We start from the raw sequence: 16,700 nt of genomic DNA, 5'->3' as shown, positions 1-16,700 counted from the left end.
GGGTCAAAGTTGGAATCCTCACGTATAATCGTCGGCTGGAAGTCTTGGGGGGATGGACAAAACTGCCAAACAATTGCCAACCGTATATGGCTCTGCGCATTACCACCAAAAAGGGTGCAAGTCTAAGTCGCTCTATTTTTGTGTATTCTGCGTCTTATTTTCGTTTCTTTCTTTTCTTTCTGCATTGAAGGTGGGGACCTCACCACAGCAGGTAATCGATGCGGAAGGTGAGCCATACTGTTGTGGATGTCCTCCGTGTTGTCCGGAATTAAAGTAAGTTTACCGCCCTGGAAGCATATCAATGACTTCAAAGATCTGATATTGAAAATTTAGATAGCTTCTTAAGGTTCCTAATATGTACACGTACTCGAGAAGTTTGAAATCATAGATAAATTTTGATTATGAAGCTCTTGACTCTTTTTTGTGCAACCGTCTTGGCTGCTGCGCCACAGCCGTATGGTCCGGAAGTGACACATGCCGCAAATAGAAGATTTTCCCAACTAGATGGAATTTCGAACAAGACTAATGCTGATCTCACATTGAATTGGTCCGGTGCAGTACTGAATGCTCCCCCGTCAGGAACCACTTTCACCTCCGTTTCAGCAGAATTCAGCGTGCCAACTCCCAAACCGGCCAATGGCCGCGCCGGTTCTTCATCCGTCTGGGTTGGCATTGATGGCAGTACGTATCCAAACGCGATTCTTCAGACTGGTGTCTACTTAAGTGTCACTTCCAATGGGTCTGCCTCATTTGGTGCCTGGTACATGTATGAGTGGTATCCTGACTATGCTGGCGGATTCTCGGGTATCAGTATCAATGCAGGTGATAGAATTTCTCTTTGTGTCGTGTCTACTTCTCCTGGTTCTGGAACTGTGACAATTGAAAATTTAACGAACGGTCAGAAAGCGAGCCAAAGCCTTACCGCGCCTGACTCGTCCTCCACTCTTAATGGACAAAATGCGGAGTGGATTGTGGAAGATTACGAAGAAGGAAGCCACTTAGTTGTCCTTGACAATTTTGGCATTGTCACGTTTAACAATGCGTCCGTTGGTCTGTCGAACGGCAGCTCTCTTGAAACTGAAGGTGCAGAGATTATGAACATGCTACAGTGTTTCCGGAAACTGGTGTCACCGATTATACTCTTTGTTTCTTTCCGTAACCCTAAGACAAGAAGACACTAAGCCACTTCGAGACACCCTTTCGGAATCCTATTAACCCGAGTTCGTATTGTAAAATACACCATGGTTTCATTACTAGATCTTGTATACTTTACTGTACCAGACTAAAGTCCACGTGGCATCCATCCCTCCCCTGCCTGGATAATACAAATCTCCAAGAACAACCAACCTTGGCAGTCGATCAACATTCGTGTAACAGGAATGGCTCCTAATCTAGCTCGATCAACGCTTGATTTAATTCATGATATGTTGGTCAGCGGTGAGCTAACTACTTCCCAAATGGCGGAAGCTGCTGGATGCAGTAAACGCGCAATTATTCGACTTCGCTCAAACCTTCAATTATTCGGTAGTCTTAAAGCGCCTGAAGTTAAGGGCGGACGGCCGCGGAAAATTACACCGGTAATGCTGGAAGCGCTCTGTGATCATTTACTTGAAAAGCCAGATTTATACATCCATGAAATGGAACTATTTATGCTAGATGAATTCGATATGCGTGTACCGAAATCCACGATCAGTGATGCACTTCACCATAAAGGGTGGTCAAAAAAGGTTGCCCGACAACAAGCAAGAGAACGAAATGCTGATTTACGAGATGAGTATATGCATTATATCTCAGACTTCTGTTCGTATCACCTAGTGTATGTTGATGAGTCCGGATGTGATAAACGGATAGGCTTCCGAAGGACAGGGTGGTCTCCAAGTGGTACAACACCAATCCAGGTGTCTAGATGCCATCGAGATCAGCGTTATCAAATACTTCCCGCTTACTCTCAGGACGGAATTGTACTGTCGCGTGTGTTCCAAGGTTCAACTGATGCACCATTCTTCGAGGACTTTATTGAGGAACTCTTGCAGCACTGTGGAAAATGGCCGGAGCCTAAATCGGTTCTCATCATGGACAATGCATCTTTTCATCACTCCGAACGAATCGAGCAAATGTGTTCGGGAAAAGGCGTCAAACTAGTGTATTTACCACCGTATTCACCGGATCTAAACCCAATCGAGGAGTTTTTCGCCGAGTTGAAAGCCTTTATTCGACGGCACTGGCAGTCATACAAAGATAGCCCTGGGCAAGGATTTGACACTTACCTTGAGTGGTGTGTTGATACGGTCGGGGCACGAGAGGAAAGCGCGAAGGGGCATTTTCGGCACGCAGGACTGAATATTGAGTGTCATAATACAGGGCTGTAAGTTTCATCAATTCTGCAAGCTTTGAGCCGTTGTGTCGGAAGTTCATCAATTGCAGACTTTCGACCTCACCAGATCCTTAGATAACCGTGAGCGAGCTCCAGTAAGTTAACCCCCCTCGGATTGGATATCCGCGGGTCTAGCTGGGCATTCTAACATAATTTGACGCAGAGACTCATATCTCCATGATTACGACTTAGTCATCTCAACCTGGAATAGGACGTGTTAAATTTCAGTTTTACTACGTTAGTCTTTGTCCTTGGGCCAATTAGGACTCGAAAAGGTGGAGATTTGTCAGGTGCATCACTAAGGAACATATTTCGAGGCGATGAGACGTTCAAAGATGTGAAATTGTTTCTAGCTGATTAATTTATATACTTATTCAAAATCATCGGCTCGGTTGGGTTGGTATTCCTGAGCCCAGTCGTTGATCTCACTAACAAACCTGCGTGCAGCACCAATTTTCACACCTTGCCGGATAAAAAATTCGGGGTCTTGATCCTGATGTATTTGATTAAGGTCAAGGCAGTTCTCCAATGTCACATCACGTGCTTTCCTGACATTTTGTCTGAAACTCTCAGTGTTCACCCGCGAGAGCTGCCAATTCGTATATTCCTCCACCGCTACTTCTAGGGGCCCGGGGATTTCGATAGGCTTACTCGGATATGTTCTCAATGAAGCGATGTTGGCGTCAGCCGGCGAAGATATTACAGACTGGGATGGCTGTGCTGGGAGCACGTTGATATTTATTGGGACTGTAGATCCAGTTGTAGGATGTTCAGGACCCTTCTGTCGTCTCTCAAGTCGCTGCTGTTCCTCTGCATACAATTGCTCACGGATGTTGTCGGGAATATCATCATGGGTTTCTATGATACCGTGTTCTTTCTCCACATATCTAACCAGCTTCCTCAGGTGATGTGTGCGTAGTTTATAGTGCTTTTTCCCATCCGGGTCCTGCCAGCAGTATTGCGAATCTAGGCGGCATGGTGGACCAGGACAGCGCATTACTCGGTAAACATCCCGCCAAGCCGAAGGTTGCCCAGAAAAGTGTTCAGCGTCGATCTCAGCCTCTCGTGTATTCAGCATCCTCCTGGTCACTGATGTTTGCCCTCTCTTGTCGGTGCCTGACAAAGGCTCGTCTGAGTCTAAGTAGTTAATGGAAATGCAAAGTCTAATCTTCTTGCCCTGATGGAACAGATTTTTCCACATCACGAGCTGTCTGGAGATAGTTGTCCAGTCAATGTCAGTTCTTTCAAAGCGTTTGGTAAGATCGCGCTGTGAGCGATCGTTTACAGAGACCACTATCGTGGTGTCATCAAGCCTCACCCGTCGGTTGCGAGCTATTTTCCGACGTAATATGGTTTCCGCTTTTTGTTTGATATCTTGCCAGTACGAACTGGGGTTCAAAGCCAGGTCTTGCTCGGTGTCCTTAGCCACCATACGGTTGTTTAGAGTTACTCTCCATTCGATCATATACCGGATAAACGAGGGCCACTCCTCTTCAGTATCTGTCCCTGCTTGATCCCATTCAGTGTCTCGAATGAAATCGCGCTGATCGGGTGGGGTATAACGCGAGGGGGTGGAGCTTCGATTCCCATGGTTGAGAGAAGGGCTATATCCGGATACCGTGCGTTCGCGGCCCAAGTATCCGGGGGTGGGGGCGTACGACGGGATCTGTTCCCATGGATCAATACGTCGAAGCTGAGAAGCGGCATCACTAAGTAGGCTCAAAGCCGCTTCGTCGAGGCAATAAATGCCGCCGAGGAACCTAACAGTGAGAACCTTAAATGTTAGCGGGAAAAAGGCAGTCATCTCTGCTAGCTTTTATGCAAGGGTCAAAGGGTTTGTGGCTTACAGGCTAACTAGGATAATAAGCGCAGCCATGTGGATTTCACTACCCATCATGATCAGCCTTGAATGATAAAATGATCCGATGGATGGATTGAAGATGTGGACAGCATGTCAGGAGCTCCTGGTGTTTGTCCTGTTTGCATGGAATATTCTAGAATTCTTAGGCAGATGATTAGGTAACGGCACGGGCCGATGTTAGGGCTGACGATTCGTGGCGTATGGAATATGATCATGTGGAGTCGCTCCATTCTGCCTGGCTACCGATGCAGATCAAAGCAAACATGAAAGTGATGTACAGAATAAGAGCCTGAAATCATGCAAAGGTAATTCATGTGTTGGTGGATGAGAAGATAGGGGTCGGGAATGTCCACCCAACCCCGATAACGATGTCTAGGAGGAAAGTGTCGATTTCCTGCATCGATCCTAGTTTTACTGTGGCTGTGCATTATGACCACAATTAGCTAGCCTTGCGGACCCTGATAACCCCGCATCCACATCACATTTCCTCAAGCAATACCTCTCCAAAGCCGACTACTCCAGAATGATGCTTCTCCCGTCTTTTTTTGTAACTCTGAACCGTTCATGAATATTTAGTCACTGTTATTTACAATCGGCTTTCCACCAAACACTAACAGCTCCTCTGAACAAACAAGAGAAGCATGACCGAACCCCCAGCAAAGTTTGCTCATGGTGATTATACCGTGGGTTGGATATGTGCTCTACCAGAGACCGAGTTGGTGGCTGCCATGACCATGTTGGATGAAAGGCATCCAGGTCTTCCCGCAACCGATCCACACGACGCGAATTCGTACGTCCTTGGCCGGATCGGTGATCATAATGTGGTGATTGCTTGCTTGCCAGCAGCAATAACAGGCAAGGCATCTGCTGCTACTGTTGCCAAGGATATGATCCGCAGCTTTCCAGCTGTTAGGTTTGGCTTGATGGTTGGGATTGGCGGCGGGGCGCCTTATTATGGTGCAAAGGGAAATGATGATTATGCAGGTGGTGAAGATGAAGGGGAGGATTCTGAAGACTCCGAAAATGATCCAGAAGATATACGTGACATACGACTCGGCGATGTGGTTATTAGCCTACCCTCAAAATCATCGGATGCGGTTGTGCAGTATGATTTCGGGAAGTCATTGCAGGAAAAGGAATTCATACGCAGTGGCGGCAAGTTGAACAAACCCCCAAACATCGTTCTAAGCGCTGTCTCTCAACTTCAAGCACAGCACAAATTAGATGGACACAACAATATCCGCGAGACACTATCAGAATCAGTATCAAAGTATCCAGTCCACGCCATAAACTTCCAATATCCAGTGTCCAAGAAAGACCGTCTCTTTAAGTCGACCATTGTTCATGACGAGGGGAAGAAGTCGTGCAAGAGTTGTTGCGGACCCCAGAACTGTAACCTTGTACAAAGGAAAGATCGACCTAACAACTCTCCTCAATTACATTATGGGACTATTGGATCCGCGGATCAAGTGATGAAGGACGCCATTTTAAGAGATAAATGGGCATGGGAAGAGAGCATTATATGTTTTGAAATGGAGGCCGCTGGTTAGTATCACACCCCACTCGTAAATTAGAAATCTAGTAACTTATTTTCACTTAGGACTCATGGACTCATTTCCCTGTCTTGTCATCCGAGGGATCAGCGATTATGCTGATTCCCATAAGAATAAGGTCTGGCAGCCGTACGCCGCGGCAACAGCAGCATCATATGCAAAAGAACTTCTTCTGGTTATTTCCGGGCTCGGAGTGGAGAGAATGGATCCAATTAAGCAAAGTACGTAATGTTTAACTAGGTTCTTTATTTCGCTCTATTGCCCTAGTATACTCTTATGGAATCTCTTATTAACAAATATCAAAGTTGAGAAGTCTATAAGAGAAATACATGATGTTGTCCAGGAGACAGGCGTTGTGGTCCAGAACCTCAGTAATGACAGCAGACATGAAAAGGTCTTTAGAAAATTACCATATGCAAAAGGTTCTAGTTTTGATGCATCCGATGCAGAACATGAGGCGAGATGCCATCCAAAAACCAGGATTGGCCTACTTCACCAGATCCAAGAGTGGGCAGAGGATCCGAGACAGAAATGTATATTCTGGCTGAACGGGATGGCTGGTACTGGGAAATCAACCATTTCTCGAACAGTAGCCCAGTACTTCAAGGAAAAAGGCCAACTCGGGGCCAGCTTCTTCTTCAAACGCGGAGAGCGTGACCGTGGTACTGCCAAGATGTTCTTCACCACGATTTGCGCACAGCTTCTGCTCCGAGTTCCTGCTTTAATTCATCATGTTGAAATGGCGATTGATACCGACCCGTACATTTCAGGAAAATTGATGAAAGAACAATTTGATAAACTGCTTCTCCAACCATTACTTAGCCTGAATCAAAGTGAGCCTATAACCATCATGATTGTGATTGATGCATTGGATGAATGTGAATATGCGGGCGACATACGGGCCATACTTCAACTTTTGCCCCAGGTGCAGAAATCAAAATCTATACGTCTCCGAATATTCTTGACGAGCAGACCTGAATTGGCAATCCGCCTTGGCTTTAATCAAGACAATTCTTATCAAGATCTTGTTCTCCATGAACTTCCCAAGCCCGAAATTGAACACGACATTCGCGTATACCTGGAAGACGAGCTTTCTAAAATACGGGAGGAACGCTCATTCTCTAACGACTGGCCTGGGAATGAAGCTATCAAGGAATTAGCGCAGATGGCTGTTCCATTATTTATTTTCGCAGCCACGGCATGCCGCTTTATTAAGAAAGGGACACACCCAAACAATCGTCTTCAGGACTTTCTTAAATTCCAAGTAACCACATCTGCATCTCAGATGGGCAAAGTATACCTCCCCGTCTTAAATCAACTCATGGGAGATAAAGAGGACGACCCAAAAGAGCTTCTGAAAGAATTCCAGGATATTGTTGGGGTTATTATTCTTCTTGCTACACCACTGTCTGTCAAGTCGCTTGCACGACTTCTTGATCTGCCTGAACAAACTATCAACGAACTATTGGATCCATTACACTCAGTGCTGAATATACCAAGCGACAAAGATGTTCCAACCCGAATCCTGCACTTATCTTTTCGAGACTACCTCTTGACCACGGAAAGCCTTTTCCATATAGATGAGAAAGAGACACACCAGAAGATAGCACTGCATTGTCTTGATGTCATGAACACTAGTCTCAAGCACAATATTTGTGGCCTACCAAGTTATGGGACGCAACGAGATGATATTGATAGCCAGGCTGTTCATCGGAATCTCTCAGCGGATCTGCAATACGCCTGCCAGTACTGGGTATACCATCTTGATCATAGTGAAGCTCATATCGTTGAGTTCCCAGCTTTCGATTTTTTGAAAAAGCATTTCCTTCACTGGTTGGAGGCGCTGAGCCTAATGGGTGTTATATCAGAAGCGGTGGCAATGATAGATGCGGTACAGTCTAGTGATGGGGTAAGCACAGATGTTGAAATTTCAGGCTTTCTCTATGATGCTAAACGATTCATTCTTAAAAACGCTTACATTGCGGGTATTGCTCCACTCCAACTCTACAGTTCCGGGCTAGTATTTTCACCGATGCAAAGTATTGTTAGAAGGATATTTCCTGGTAGTATACTCAAACACTTGCACATACAACCACAGGTGGAGGATTTATGGAGCCCAGGACTACAAACACTCGAGGGCCATTCAGGTTGGGTTGATTCAGTGGCCTTCTCTCCCGACGGGCAAACCCTAGCCTCAGGCTCTGACGATATGACTGTCAAGCTCTGTGACGTCAAGACTGGATCTGAACTGCAGACCCTTCAGGGCCATTCAGGTTCGGTTTATTCTGTGGCCTTCTCTCCCGACGGGCAAACCCTAGCCTCAGGCTCTCACGATAAGACTGTCAAGCTCTGGGACGTCAAGACCGGCTCTGAACTGCAGACCCTTCAGGGCCATTCAAGTTTGGTTCATTCAGTAGCGTTCTCTCCCAACGGGCAAACCCTAGCCTCAGGCTCTCACGATAAGACTGTCAAGCTCTGGGACGTCAAGACCGGCTCTGAACTGCAGACCCTTCAGGGCCATTCAGATTTGGTTCATTCAGTGGCCTTCTCTCCCGACGGGCAAACCCTAGCCTCAGGCTCTCGCGATGAGACTGTCAAGCTCTGGGACATCAAGACCGGCTCTGAACTGCAGACCCTTCAAGGCCATTCAGATTGGGTTGATTCAGTGGCCTTCTCTCCCGACGGGCAAACCCTAGCCTCAGGCTCTGACGATGAGACTGTCAAGCTCTGGGACGTCAAGACTGGCTCTGAACTGCAGACCCTTCAAGGCCATTCAAGTTTGGTTCATTCAGTGGCCTTCTCTCCCGACGGGCAAACCCTAGCCTCAGGCTCTCGCGATGAGACTGTCAAGTTCTGGGACGTCAAGACCGGCTCTGAACTGCAGACCCTTCAAGGCCATTCAGGTTCGGTTTATTCAGTGGCCTTCTCTCCCGACGGGCAAACCCTAGCCTCAGGCTCTCGCGATGAGACTGTCAAGCTCTGGGACGTCAAGACTGGCTCTGAACTGCAGACCCTTCAAGGCCATTCAAGTTTGGTTTATTCAGTGGCCTTCTCTCCCGACGGGCAAACCCTAGCCTCAGGCTCTCGCGATGAGACTGTCAAGCTCTGGGACGTCAAGACCGGCTCTGAACTGCAGACCCTTCAAGGCCATTCAGGTTCGGTTTATTCAGTGGCCTTCTCTCCCGACGGGCAAACCCTAGCCTCAGGCTCTCGCGATGAGACTGTCAAGCTCTGGGACGTCAAGACCGGCTCTGAACTGCAGACCCTTCAAGGCCATTCAGGTTCGGTTTATTCAGTGGCCTTCTCTCCCGACGGGCAAACCCTAGCCTCGGGCTCTGACGATGAGACTGTCAAGCTCTGGGACGTCAAGACTGGCTCTGAACTGCAGACCCTTCAAGGCCATTCAGATTCGGTTCATTCAGTAGCGTTCTCTCCCAACGGGCAAACCCTAGCCTCAGGCTCTCACGATAAGACTGTCAAGCTCTGGGACGTCAAGACCGGCTCTGAACTGCAGACCCTTCAGGGCCATTCACATTGGGTTCATTCAGTGGCCTTCTCTCCCGACGGGCAAACCCTAGCCTCGGGCTCTCGCGATGAGACTGTCAAGCTCTGGGACGTCAAGACCGGCTCTGAACTGCAGACCCTTCAAGGCCATTCAAGTTTGGTTGATTCAGTGGCCTTCTCTCCCGACGGGCAAACTCTAGTCTCAGGCTCTTGGGATAAGACTGTCAAGCTCTGGGACGTCAAGACTGGCTCTGAACTGCAGACCCTTCAGGGCCATTCAGATTCGGTTGATTCAGTGGCCTTCACTCTGCTTGCGGAAGAACATACTGCGACTAGATCCGGAAGAATTCCACAACCCCATAATAAATGTGACCCGACTTTATACAGTATTAATCCTCAAATATCTTTATCAAACAACTGGGTTGCATTGGGAGGCGAGAATCTACTGTGGCTCCCTCCCGAGCATCGTCAATTTACAATTTCAGCTGTCAAGGAAGCCACCCTTGCTCTTGGGTATAGTGATGGGCGAGTTTCTATTATAGGATTTCATACACTCTAGTTTGAATTTGATTTAATCTTATATATTCTCTATTATTTATTAGTCTCTTTGTAAAAGGAGGTCCTAGGATATCCAGGCATTATATAGAATTCCATTTTATCTATGGATTCTCGAGCAACTTCTGCCGGATTCTGCTGTGGGGCAAGTTTGCCATTGTTGTGTAATATTACCAGTAAGTACAATACTGTAATATACAGGGATGATTATTGTTCCGACATAAACCAGATGGGGTTTAGCCTAGTTTCACATTAGGGCTCCAGAAACAACAAGAGTGTATACCGTGGTGACACCGGTTTCCGGAAACCCTGTACAAAGCGGTAAAGTCTTGACATCAGTCATTCTAAGCTCATCGGAAATTACCATCATTTCTTCAGTCGCGTAGACCTGGGAGATGATAGGGTCCGAATAAGACACTAGATGTCATACACACTTTTATTCAACAGACCTCCTTTGAACAGGCCCACTTATTTTAAACAGACCCACCTCCTTCAATAGACCCACTTATGTACTTTAAACAGACCCACCTTCTTTGAACGGACCACTCGCTCTTGATCAACTTTTTCCGAGCGAATCACCTTTACCGCTAAGGTCATTTTCAAAGCTCAACAGATTTTAGGCCCCGATGAAACACGTATATAAATCCAATTGTACTTAGAATGCGGATTGCTAGTTGAAGAAAAAAAAAATAAGCATGAGGCTAGGCGTTCATTCAAAATCAACACCATAGATTACATGGTTTTGTATCAGGTGACTTCACCAATTAGGAAAGTAGGCAATGCTCCATCCTATAGTACGGAGTAAATATAATCCGATAGTCATCACACTACCTGGGTTAATGATGCGATTCAAATGATGGTAGCTGCCTTAGACCTACAGTATATGGGCATATTGAAATTGGTTTGATCGACAAGAATATTATCGATTTTTGACTTCCCACAAAAAACCTTTGATAAAATGAGTCATCGACATGCTCTGAAATGGTGTTTAATTGACTGGCGCTTATTAGAGATGTAGTTTAATGGTTGTCCTGCACTAAATAAAAGCCCAATTATATTGACTGAACTATGAGTGATGAAGTTTATACTGTAGCGGGGTTTGGAACCGTTGACATGTGCTTACTGGTCTCACAGATTTCAAGAACAACTGTATATATGAAAAAAGTAAACTTCTTACTACTGTATTGCAGAAGAATTCCATAAATAATGTTTGTGCGGAGTCTAAAATAACTGTGGGTGTCGATTTAAAGGGCTCATTCAAGCTCTGCTATCATGTATCGATGTGCTGACTTACATCTTAAACAGACGCCAGAGCTTGGAAATTTTGCGGGTTCCAGACGATTTAGTGCATGATATCTCCGTGACCGAGGGCGATGGCACTCAGTACATATAAGCAAATCCCTGATCTGCTCGTCACCATTTATACCATAACGACGGATGATCCCATCTCCAGCGGTACGATCAAGCCTTGCAGATGAAGTTGAAATGCATTGTTGATTGAGGATACGGCAGCTGCACATGGAATCAGAAGGCTGCAGAGCGATATAGCTATTAGGCGTAGATTTTGGTATGATTGGACTCTCCGCAGATGTTCGATAAGGAGGTGGAGGTGAATAATCCGTAGGCATACTTTCTTCACACAGTTGCCTTGAACCAGTGTTGATGCGCTCCAAAAATAGTACAATCTTCAAAAGCCATTGTCTAGGCGAAGTATGTGGCATTGTCAAGACCTAGGAGAAACATGCTGAATTTTGGGATGGGACGAAAGCTCAATATATCCACATCATCGATGTGGGTTTACATGCCAGTCCTCCGGCTGAGCATTCAAACCGTTTATAATATCAACCGTCAACAGTTCAATATTGATATTTAATTTACCCATAGTCAGAATCCTTGAACTTATACTCATAAATGTTTGTAATCAGACTAAATCCGAGAGTAACACTTAATGTTTATACTCTCATCTTCAACAGGACGTTTTCCATTCCAACCCAGCCATGAATTGTCCACGTATATTTAGCACATTGAAACGCCTCATGGCATATTACCTGGGCAAGTCGCCCCGCAAGCATGTCAAACCAAGCCACTAACTACTAATAGAGGTCACAGACGAAACCCCCCCGTCTTGGAATATGTCTGGGGGCTCATGTTAGTTCTTCACCTTTCCTCAATGTTACTGGAGTCCAGTGCTATTAGGTATTCTGGCCCGTGTCCATCTCCCCGCCTGTCAGTAACAGAGTTGTCAACCACATCAAGGGTGAATATCTAGTTTCGACCCAGCGTCTTGCCCTTGCCATGGCTCGCTAGAACTTGCTAGAACTTTCCATGAAAAACCAGTCAAACTCACTAGCATGGGGAGGTGCTGTCCTGGTGCCACTTGATCAGCCGCAAGCCGGGTCCCACTCTATAGTCACAGTATATTGCTTTGATATCTCTATAATTAGTGCTCAATTGTTTCCTAATTCCTAAAGATACCCGCGCCCGTTTCGTACATAAATATGTGCTCGACCGCTGCGTATCTCCCATTTTCTTCTGACTGACCACTTGTTCTCCAGTCTATAATCCAATACTTACCAAGTTACAGCCAACCAGCATTACTGTGAGTGTTCAACTCAACTCCAAGATGCTTTACCTTGATAAGCTTCCAACGGAGCTGTTTTATCTTTTAGCACCAAGCTTAAATGCTTTCGAGCTCCTGAGTCTTTTGATCGCTTGCCCTTATCGTGGTTCTTTTCACCAACTCCGACAAGGATCTTATAAATCGAATCAGGATCGCCTTGTGGGATTAAATCAGGCTCTTTGCGCGGGGAGCTTGGACTTGGTACAAAAAATTCCTGAGTTACCTCAACTCCTCAAAGAATGTAATAGATTTCCGATCTCGTATAGTGATCGCGATACTTTCCTTGGAGTCAGTGTATTGTTTGTTCAATCCATCACAAAAAAAAGTACAGGCGGTCATATACACCCCCTGGTTGTCGCTGTCAACCAAAGCACGAATTGGAGCCTGCCACCTAGACAACGACTCGAAGTTATCCAGTATCTACTGGACAAAGGTGCCAACATAGATGTCATAGACAGCTTCAGTCGCCAATCTCCACTATATGTTGCGGCAAAAGACACGGATTGTGAAATTGTCTCATTATTGCTTCGCCACCAACCCACTATAGGACTCATGAGTGACAAATACCCACCTCCGATACGCCGAGTTTCGAGACGTCGAATTTTGAGACTGCCGCTTGACGCTGCTATTGAGCGGAACCGCATCGATCTAGTGGACTTGCTCTCTGATCATGGTTGTCCTACAGCGAGCCGTCCGTTCGTTATGCCAGCTTTAAAGAAACGTGAGAAATCCCCTCAGTCAATGAAGATACTCAACCTGCTCATTACCCGGCGATGCTATGGTTTGACTGACGAGAAACTTCTCTGTGCAATCGAGTGGATATATCCAAAGTCCAACTCACCGTGTCGGCGTTCATCGAGACTTTACAAGATTTGGGCTGCTAGAGCTATGACAAGTCTGAGATCCGAATCCTTTGCATCGGAGGTGGAAAGGATATTTCCCGATTGGAGTGTACACAGTAATATGCTGATACGTGTGTGATGGCAACTGGGATGGCATACGCTGGACACATCAAAGTTTGATACAGTACAGCCTTGGTACCAAATTAGCGTATGCAGCGGGACAATCGATATGGTCGTTGAGTATTTACATTGTTTTCTCTGTATTTAGCATTAATGATTATTAGCACAGCTGTTATGGATACTCCGTTGCGAATGACACAGACCTGGATCCACCGAAGTTGTTCGCGATGCAGGAGATGTCTCGAGATACGTTAAGACTGGTTGAACCACGCAGGTTCCCCGTATTCAAGAGTCAACACCTGCACATAAAGAAGTATAAGATATAACGAGAGTTGACGTCCTTAACAACAGTAGTCCTCAAAAAAGATAGTAGAGATCTTCCTTATAGCCTAATGGACCATACTAGTTAGAATGAAATACACTATAGTAGAGGAATGACCTGATCTCTGGTCCTCCGTATGTGTACACCAAGTATACAACAGTATTTGACTGTTCAGATATCGCTGTAGATGTCAGATAACCGGGATATCCGGCGATGTAGAAGATAGGCTATTTGATCAGGTCAACCAGTCACCTCAAGCTACCTACACTTCAGCAAATAAGGAGTCATCTTCTTATCAGGGCTCAATATAGCCCTGATTGTTTACCCCTCATGATAGCTCACAAAAGACCCCGCCAAAAATGTCTATAAAGGACCCGGCATTGAACCTGATGTATTAGACAGGGACAGAGAGAGAACCCAATATACACACAATCTTGCTAGTCACTTTTTTTCTTTGATCCTAGTAAAACACTTTCAGGATTGGCCTGGAATAAACCGACTAATCCGACAGTAGAATGGATTCTTTGATCACATGGCTCTAATTTTAAAGGTTGTGCATACCAGTTTGTAGTTGGGTAGTTGCGTCTTTTAGTCATATATTTGAAATGAAGTATTTGATTGGTCAATTAGGGTATATCCTGGCCTGAAAGACTGGATTCTAAAATCTACCCGTAACCGGCCAATCGGAGACGTAATGTGTTCAAAAGTGCAGAAGCCACAACTTCCTACCTAAAGGGAATAGTCCCTTGGCACTCCTTATAGGCCTATAGCGAAGGGCCATCAACCTTTAGTGACACCTTGCTTATGCCTGAGAGTGGATTCATACACTACCCATTCCCCGTTGGGGAGAACTATATAATCTTATCATCATGCCATAAATTTTAATATTGCTGCGTCGCCTTCGGAATACTTACAAATTCAGTCAGTTAATCTTGGCATATTGAGGGTTTGAAGAAACAATGAGTATAAATCCAGACGCCCTTTTCGCAATTAACTGTACAAATGATGAGTTGCTTCATATCGAGTTTTGAGTGGTTAGCCCTCAAGATACCAATTCTATGTCTGATCAAAGAGCGTCACTGAGCTTTTTGGCCAGTTTACGCAAAATCTCTATTGTATACTATAAATCCGAGCGTCACATCTTTCTTGGTCAGAACAAGAAAGCTAATTTTTGGAAGAATTAATTGATTCTATCGGCGAGTTCTATGGAATGCCATGATTGTCCCGCGAATGCAACCTTTAATTGGGTTTTGCTTTGTCACTGTTGTAGTGGCACGCCTCTCGATATCAATTGTAAATAATCTACCAGGAAATACATCTACATATGCCTATGTTACAGCTCAGGATCCGGATAACCGGCTAGTCTTGCTACAAACAGATAGTACTTGGTATCATCCAGAGCCCAGTACGCTATCGTCCATTCCACTCAAAGTTTCCCAGTCGATCGCAATTCCACTGGCGGCAGAAGGTGCGAGCACTACTGTCACAATACCAAGCGACTTCTCGTCAGGCCGCATATGGGTTTCCATCAATAGTTTGACATTCTATGCTGTTTTGGACAACAACGGTGCCGCCACTCTCATTGAACCTTCTGTGACAGACACCACAGACCTGAACAGTCTCGTACACTGGGGATTTGTGGAGCTCAGCTATACCGCTGAGACTGGGCTATTTGTAAATCTCAGTTATGTGGATTTTGTGGGCTTAGCTTTGGGCATATCGCTGGAATCAGAGGATGGAAGCATACAAGAAGCCCTAGGAATCCCAGCTGCTGCGGTGACTGACATCTGCAATCGGCTTCGACGGCAGGCTTCTAGTAGTGGTCAGCCATGGGATCAGCTCTGTGTGAACGATTCCAACGGTGGTATACTTCGGGTTCTCTCTCCGAAGTCATATATCAGCTTGCATCCATCCGCTTTCCAGGATTACTACTCGGAATACGTCGATGAGGTGTGGTCTACTTACAGCCGGCGACCCCTCACTGTGAATTCACAAACGTCAGCCGGTAATGTTTCATGTACTGTACATAATGATATATTAAGCTGCACTGGAGATGACCATGGGTTTAGAAAACCTTCTACAGCTGATATCTTTGGTTGTAGCACTGGGCCTTTCAATATTGACACCACCACAGACAATAATATTCATGTTGCTATCGTACCTAGACTCTGCGCTGCCTTGCATAGAGCCACGCTTCTACTGAAGGGCGGTGACTTTCAACCGGGTCTTGATCCAGCTTTTTATTATATGACAGATCCAAGCAATGTCTACAGTAATTTGGTCCATGATCTCGAGCTAGATGGAAAGGGGTATGCCTTTCCATACGATGACGTTGGCCCTTCAGGAGCTGACCAGTCCGGTCTCATTGCATCACAAGCCCCTAAATCGTTGATTATTACTGTTGGTGGTCCTTCTACTATTAAATAAACTATGAAGTTGCCATAGGGCTTTTTGCATGTTTTTGTGATTTCACATAGGAAGAATGCAGTAGACCAATTTGTGATATCTCAGCATAAATGAACGTGATATCTTCTCTTGTATGTCCACACTACCTAGGTATAATACATCCTTCCCATTTCGGAACACAAGCTTATTTTCTTTTTGTCAACTTGTGCTTGACTCAAAGTCTTTAGAAGACATTTGCACTGGGATAGGATGCAGTCTCATCTAATGAGAGTCAGTAATATTATAGGGCTAAGTGAAGTGTAGCGTACCATTTCTCCCTCAGTGGGTGGCCACTGAGGCTTCGAATTAAAGATGAAGGTCTGACCGCTTGCTTCCACTCGAATGAAGACAAAGACGTGCGCTTGGCACACTTCACTGTATTTAGCCGCTTTTCGAAACAGTCCCTTTTTCCTCCGGTTCTTTTGCTGGGTCTTAAGGCGGGTGCTCTTAGTTTCGGTATCACCATTATTTGACTGGGACCTGGACTTGATAACGAGTTTGTAG

At 45.6% G+C, this 16,700-nt stretch overlaps 4 protein-coding genes across 4 annotated transcripts, besides 2 other annotated features; 3 read left to right on the top strand and 1 right to left on the bottom strand.

Moving 5' to 3' along the window:
* Positions 1–401: 401 nt before the first annotated feature.
* Positions 402–2,369, top strand: TSTA_062330 (uncharacterized protein; the record flags this gene model as incomplete). Its single annotated transcript, XM_002340092.1, has 2 exons — positions 402–1,126; positions 1,289–2,369. 2 exons carry the CDS (start codon positions 402–404, stop codon positions 2,367–2,369), a joined length of 1,806 nt encoding a protein of 601 aa, XP_002340133.1.
* Positions 1,380–2,348: a mobile genetic element.
* Positions 1,389–2,243: a mobile genetic element.
* A 330-nt stretch (positions 2,370–2,699) lies between the features above and the next one.
* TSTA_062320 (uncharacterized protein) lies at positions 2,700–4,281 on the bottom strand. The gene is made up of 2 exons (XM_002340091.1): positions 4,222–4,281; positions 2,700–4,134 (listed from the first exon to the last, which is right to left on the bottom strand). Exons 1-2 carry the CDS (start codon positions 4,269–4,271, stop codon positions 2,745–2,747), a joined length of 1,440 nt encoding a protein of 479 aa, XP_002340132.1. The 5' UTR covers positions 4,272–4,281; the 3' UTR covers positions 2,700–2,744.
* Positions 4,282–4,876: 595 nt separating this feature from the next.
* Positions 4,877–9,851, top strand: TSTA_062310 (G-protein beta WD-40 repeats containing protein, putative; the record flags this gene model as incomplete). Its single annotated transcript, XM_002340090.1, has 3 exons — positions 4,877–5,780; positions 5,836–6,009; positions 6,094–9,851. The coding sequence occupies 3 exons, from the start codon at positions 4,877–4,879 to the stop codon at positions 9,849–9,851; spliced, it is 4,836 nt and encodes a 1,611-aa protein (XP_002340131.1).
* Positions 9,852–14,898: 5,047 nt separating this feature from the next.
* TSTA_062300 (uncharacterized protein) lies at positions 14,899–16,178 on the top strand (the record flags this gene model as incomplete). The annotated part of the gene is made up of 2 exons (XM_002340089.1): positions 14,899–15,756; positions 15,835–16,178. Exons 1-2 carry the CDS (start codon positions 14,967–14,969, stop codon positions 16,176–16,178), a joined length of 1,134 nt encoding a protein of 377 aa, XP_002340130.1. The 5' UTR covers positions 14,899–14,966.
* Positions 16,179–16,700: the final 522 nt, after the last annotated feature.

The sequence above is a fragment of the Talaromyces stipitatus genome, genomic scaffold, assembly GCF_000003125.1.
Source record: "Talaromyces stipitatus ATCC 10500 scf_1105507295523 genomic scaffold, whole genome shotgun sequence".
In the NCBI taxonomy this organism is placed as follows: Eukaryota; Fungi; Ascomycota; class Eurotiomycetes; order Eurotiales; family Trichocomaceae; genus Talaromyces; species Talaromyces stipitatus.
The sequence above is the reverse complement of the archived record's forward strand: the minus strand, read 5'-3'. Positions and strand labels throughout refer to the sequence as shown.